This window comes from Mya arenaria, chromosome 1 (assembly GCF_026914265.1).
Source record: "Mya arenaria isolate MELC-2E11 chromosome 1, ASM2691426v1".
NCBI classification, from domain to species: Eukaryota; Metazoa; Mollusca; class Bivalvia; order Myida; family Myidae; genus Mya; species Mya arenaria.
In genome coordinates, this window is record NC_069122.1 from 37,212,069 (window position 1) to 37,218,639 (window position 6,571).

At 35.0% G+C, this 6,571-nt stretch overlaps 1 protein-coding gene across 1 annotated transcript; it reads left to right on the forward strand.

The window, feature by feature from the left end:
• Positions 1-1,451: 1,451 nt before the first annotated feature.
• Positions 1,452-6,255, forward strand: LOC128226872 (galanin receptor type 1-like). The gene is made up of 4 exons (XM_052936971.1): positions 1,452-1,480; positions 3,482-3,630; positions 4,381-4,604; positions 5,830-6,255. The coding sequence occupies exons 1-4, from the start codon at positions 1,452-1,454 to the stop codon at positions 6,253-6,255; spliced, it is 828 nt and encodes a 275-aa protein (XP_052792931.1).
• Positions 6,256-6,571: the final 316 nt, after the last annotated feature.

The following is a 6,571-nucleotide window of genomic DNA, read 5'->3' on the forward strand; positions in this document are numbered from 1 at the left end:
ATCATCTGCTTAAGCTTATATTACAAGCATCGTATTATGCTTGTACTATTTGTGGACGCTAAGGTTAAATCAGTTGGTATTGTTTTGCCATAAATGAATAGAATGCCAATATGCCTAACAACCTTGTATTTGTGACTGATATGCTCGGGTTTGGACTGGTTTTGTGAATTAAATTTGCCAATTCACCGCCAGTGCATTGCAAATGGATATACATTGATCTCCTTCGGTCATGTTACTTCATCGTTTGTGTTTGGTTAATGTATTAAGGTATGTTTGACGTCGTTAAAGCAACATTGTTTACATTGTAATCTTGTTATTTGCCGACAAACATCATGGTGACAAAGTGTTTTATAAACATCTTGAGGCGATTCCGACACACTGAATTGTAGATGCAGTGAGTTTGATGACACACACCGTACTATTGATATTAAGAGGTTTTGTTTTAATCCAGTTAGCGCGTTAATGTATTGTTCTTATGTTCGATCAGGTGAGGGATGTTGGGGTCGAAAAAGCGTTTATATCCAGAAGTGTTAGCAGTACGCAAACGGCGATGTCTTCTTCTTTTACTCTTACAATTTCAATACGCGTGCATAATCTAAGTAATATATGTCAATATCAATTAACCAAAATCAATGGATCTGAAAAGTCACATACACTCGGCCAATTCATTTGTTAAACTCATTCTAATAGCCCTTTAACCATTTTAGTTATCGAGATTATAATTTTCCGAATGACCCGATCTATGTTTAGATATACCGATTGTGACAATAAATGTCAGGGCAATTTGAGAACTACCACAGTCAGCATAAAATAAAAGTTCAAGCGTTCAAAAGATATAATGTAAAAGTATCATTGGCCATACGGATATCATTGAGTATAAACAAGGACGTGTCTGGTAATTGGGTAAAATGCATGTCTTATGCCTTTGTTATGGTATTAGAACTGTGTACAAATTTAAAAGAAATACGGACTATTATTATCGTTAAGTGAGTAACCAAGACATTACAACGGTAATCTACTAGACTCTCGCAGATTAAACTTTTGATGTTAATATAATAAATCTTCTATCAGAGCTATTTACTTGCTCTTGAAAATAATAAGAAAAATATGCTACGTTTTCGTGTAGATTGGCTAGTTTCTGGTATGTAGGACATTTGGTTAATACAAGGTACGAAGGACCCATATTTTAATTTCGGATGACGTTGTACTAAAAAGATATACGACTAGCTAAGAATCGCATCAATAGCCGTAGATCTCTTAATGTTTAGCACGGGTAATAATAATAGTTCAATAGTTTCATACTGTAATTTAAAGCATAAACTGAAATTGTGCGCACATGCGCGTCAATATTGCCTGAAACAATACATCTTGCCTCCTGCGATACCCAATGCTATTGTGGCTACAATATTAATATGCCTTCGCAAAGAAACCAATTGCATCGTTTCAAATAAATGATCAATGAGATTCCCCTGTACCACAGGTGCGTTAACGTAATGATGATATTGAAACATTCTGTGCCTTGGCAGAAGTGACATGTTTAACGGGTGGCTGATTCCAATATACCCCACGTTTTCTTCTGTTTGATAGATTATTGGTCAATAAGCTGCCACTTCGAATGCCTCTAGTCCAGCCGGAAATTCTACATTCAATTTGTGTTCAGAAACAAAAATATTACAATATTCTGGCGCTTTTAGACTAGGGAAATTGCGGCAACGTTAGTTTTGATATTTTAAAGTCAAAATAGTCAAACATAATTTAAATGACAGTATCCATCAAGTGTAAAACTATAGTAAACCCCTTTTATGAAAATCCTTGAGAGGAGCGTACACCTGTGAGAATAAGAACATAACAATGAACAAACCCTGTAGTAAAAACATTAAAGATATAATACCTCTTTTGATGCAGGAAGTAAGAGCCTTAACGTTTATAATCAAGAGACACAAACTTTCTAACACCACGGACTGAATTTACGCTAGAGAAAATGTTTCATAACATTATATAATTACCGCCTTTGAACTGATAGGAAAACGCGATCTCTTGTGAACACAAGTTTACCGTTTGTTAAACTAGATAAAATGCACAAACCTCAAAGAAACGCAATTTAATAATATCAACATTAAGTATTTTAACCTAATCGGAGCCTGTACTAACTGGAAAACAACGAAATAAGGGTATCGTTATTCCGAGCTACATGCGAGGTAGCCATTGGCATTATATCAAGGAATTCCTATTTATGAAAGAGTGAAGAGAGATATTATGCAAAGGACTTTTTAGTTATTGTACATACCATTGGTTTAATTAATAATGAAAAGTGATGTTTTCATATCCAATATCATATTAATAATAAACTTGTTTCATTTAAAGCGATATAGACCATGTTTTTGCTGGTTTCTTTTCCTCTGTTGTGTTAAGTGGTAATAAAGCTGTTTATCTGACTGATGTATTAGTCAGTCCAATCAGTACCTAAAGCTTAATTTCGTTGTCATACAAACATACACTGAAAAGAGAAAGAAAAACAGCTTAGTTCATTAGATGAAAGTGGCGAACAATCTTTGTTTCCGGCCCAATATTTGCGCGAGTGAGGAAAAAACAAACGGTATCTCTATCATTGCCTGAACCATCATGCAATATTGTCATTTACTTTTTCCGTTCTTTGAAGAATATCTGAAAAAGAAAATTGCTTCTCAGTTTACGGAAGCATTATAAAACATAAAACGCCATCTTAGGATTGAAATAGCGTCATGGCAATCTTTTTAATGCAGTGTTCCTACGATTGTTTTAATGGAATCATGTACTTTTCAGATTATAGCTTGTTAACTAAGCATATAAAATATTGCCACGTGATAATATCGACAAACTCTATGATGATCTAGGCAAAAAATCCATTGATAATTTTTTATTCTGTTATTAATATTGATGTTACACATGTGTTTGAGTGCATGCATGCGTGAGGGCTTGTGCGTGGACCAGTCCTTACGTTTAACTGGGATTATATGATCTTGCCACTGGCCTTGTCCCATAAGGTTATATTGTTACGAACACTAAGCAAGTTCAATATTCTTGACATTGGATGGTCAAATTACAATGCTAGAAAAAAGCGCCAACCTTATAATCCAGAATGTATTTCATACTATAAAGCAGTCCCGTATTCAAAGGATGCACGTTACGGTACTTACTGTTTATGTACCAAACAATTAAATATGATGTGTTTCTACGTCCAGTGAAATTGTATATTACTTATTGAACCAAAGATTGACATACTTCATTTATCGTTGTCATTATTTTAGCAATCATTTAGCTAGTTTTTGTGTTCAAATATATCTATGTATTACTGTGATTTCGACAATATTTTTCAATTTAAATGTTTTTGCGGATGAAAACGTTTTCCCTTCACATTTGAAAATTCATTGATCCTAATACCTCGGGAACTGCCCATTGGCTTCTCCTTGGTGCACTACATGTTTACATGAAACATATATAGGTATCCTTTGGAGGTGACGCTACATGCGACATGTCTAACGTCGATGGCGATGACGATAGACCGCTACTGCGCAATCGTGTACGCCATCAAGTCTCGCAACTGGCGCACCACGACAGCCTCAATGGTCGTCTGCATGATTGTCTGGCTAGGTAATGTCTTGAAACATATTTTTATTACCTTACATACTTATAATGGCATGTAGCAGAAAGAAACAAATTCATTTTTTTATTTAATTAAACCTACAAATAAATGTATGTTAATATTTAAATGCACTAACACATCTTTGAATCCTTATGATAAATTGATTTTCTTAACTGGCATTGACTGGACACTTGCTACTTACTGTGCTTTAGAGAGCTGCTGGTGAATCCATACATCTAAACGCAATGTCTCGAGGACAAATGTCACGGTCACAATGATTTTGTTTGAACACAATTTTTGCTATAATTACTCTCAAATGACATGTTAAATTTGTTGAGATTTGTTGTTTGTTTCTCATTAAATAGTTGGTCCTTGATATTTAATGAAGGCAAATGGCTAACGTTACGACTATTGGGATTTCAAAATGATATAGAGTCAAAGTAAAAGCTGCCGAGACAGGCCCCGTGGGTTAAATGAAATTTGTTTTGCTGAGAGGAACTGGTAAATTCAATGACACTCGAATTAAAATTATATTAAAACTGGAGATTTCTCTCTCCAAGTGCATGCATTCTAGTTGTCTTACGTATTCTTTAGCCGTAGAATCTCATTTATTGAAATCTATATAATGTTAAATGAATGTCATCCAAAGAATGTGATTGTCTTTTTTGAGTCTCGATACACTGAGAAACACTGTGTGAGTTTTAAAACATGTGTGAATTCTGAAGTAATATATTTCCTAAATACATTTGTATAAACAGTATCGATCATCATCTCACTGCCGTTCGCCATCTACTTCCGGACAACTGTCCAAATAGGAGGCCATATTTACTGCGAGGATATATGGCCGGAGCCGAAGCAGGTGTACGGCAAGGCGTCCATTACACTCGTGGTGCTCGCTACATACGTTGTGCCCCTAACGGTTATCATATACTGCTACGCTAAGATACTGCAAACGCTTTGGAGAAACAAGATGGCGCATGGGGTTAGTATTGTTTTATTATTCAATATGTTCGTTTCATGTATCGAGTATGCTGCGCCATGATACGAAAAACATTGACGAGAAACAAGATGGGGCATTAAGTCAGTATGGTATTTTCCATCAATATGCCAACTACATGTGTCGTGTATGCTGCGCCATGATACGATAAACACTGATGAGAAACAAGATGAGTTAGTATGGTATTAGGCTGCTACATTTTCGTGTATTGCTGTGTTATGATACTGAAAAAACGAAGAGGAACCCTACAATATTCTGGTATTGCTGCGCTATAATTGAAAAGAAAACACTGAGAAATACAAGAAGGCTCATTGAGTAAGTTTTTAATGCGTTACATTTCTATTATTCCTGAAAACGATATTCGGAAGCACGAACGGCATAGTGTTTATAACACGAAGTATGAAAAGACAATCTTGGTATACTTAAGGTTTACTCAAATTTAGGCTGTCCGTTGACCGTTATGTTAGATACAATAGTTCCGTACCATTGCAAAGTCTCTTAAATCAAATAACATCAAATTGAGTGTTATTAAGATATTCAAATCTAAGTCATATATTAACGTAAAACTAAAGAGGATTTCAAAATGATTTTATTTAGCACGTTTCAAGTATATTTTAGACAAGTAGCAGTCATCGTTTGTATGAAAACTCAAAATTTAAACAAGATGGCGTTTGGTTATAAAATAATGAAGTCAGAAAATGTGCCTTTTTGCTTCTTGGATTAGCTTAAACTGATTTCATAATATAAAGCTCGAAGGCACTAGTATGGTCATTAACTTTTCGTAAGATGTGATAAAGTGGTGCTCCAGGTAATATTACATCTCATAAGCAATAGTATGTTTATAGGAAAGCATGGCAAAAAATGATGTATAAAAAAAGCGACAAAGACATTACATGAATTATGTATATAGATGCTTACTGACATACTAGTTAGTTATTTTATGAGAATAATGATATTGTGTATTGATTAGGGTAGAATTATAAATATAATAACGGTTGAACACATCGTAGATAGGGAAAGTATCATAGAGAAATATATTGTATTTTCAATTAGACACTTTTTACATAAATTGGTTTTATTATGCAAGCAGAGAATTGACATTGAAATGCCTTTATTTTAAGTTTATATAGGTATATATAAATATAAACAGTACTTATAAGTCCATTGACTGTGTAGGTTTCCACTATGAAACCGCATCATTCTTATACAGACGCAGTCAAATGGGATCACGTCCAGAAAGACAAAACAACAAGACAAGAGGCGAAAACGCGTCACCAAGCTGGTGGCGTCTGTCGTTATCGTGTTTGCTGTCTCCTGGCTTCATATCCTCATTTTTAACATCTGGTTTAAGCACGACCCTATTTTTCCGAGAACACCGACCATGTACGTCATGAAGATCGTTTCTCACACATTATCGTACTCTAACTCGCGCGTGAGTCCGTTTGTATACGCCTTCCTTAGCGACGGGTCTCGTAAGGCTTTCCGCAAGACTTTCCCGTCCATTGAAAATCGATACCGGATTTGCGGCGTTACAGTGGGTTTAGTCGATAGGACTGAGCACATCTCAAAGTCTACAATGACAACCTTTTTAAACAATCACCAAGAGGAGAGAAAGCTGATGCAGACGGACTTATGAGGCATTTCACTACAATTAAATACGCCGAACTCCTCTGGATGACTGCCCATGAATTCCTATATATCTGACAGTTTTTTTACACGATTCAATATACGTGTTTAAGCCATATGACGTATGAATATATATTCTTACTTAAAAATCGAAGAGAGTTTGATATACCAGGCACCCTAGCCTTCAATACAAATACAATATATTTGATACCCTATAAAAGGTTGAAAACATAATTATTTATAATGTTATACTATAGTACTACTTTAACTCACGTTATTTTTTTAAAATCAGTAAAGGCAAAAACATTTATCTGTTGATGTACATG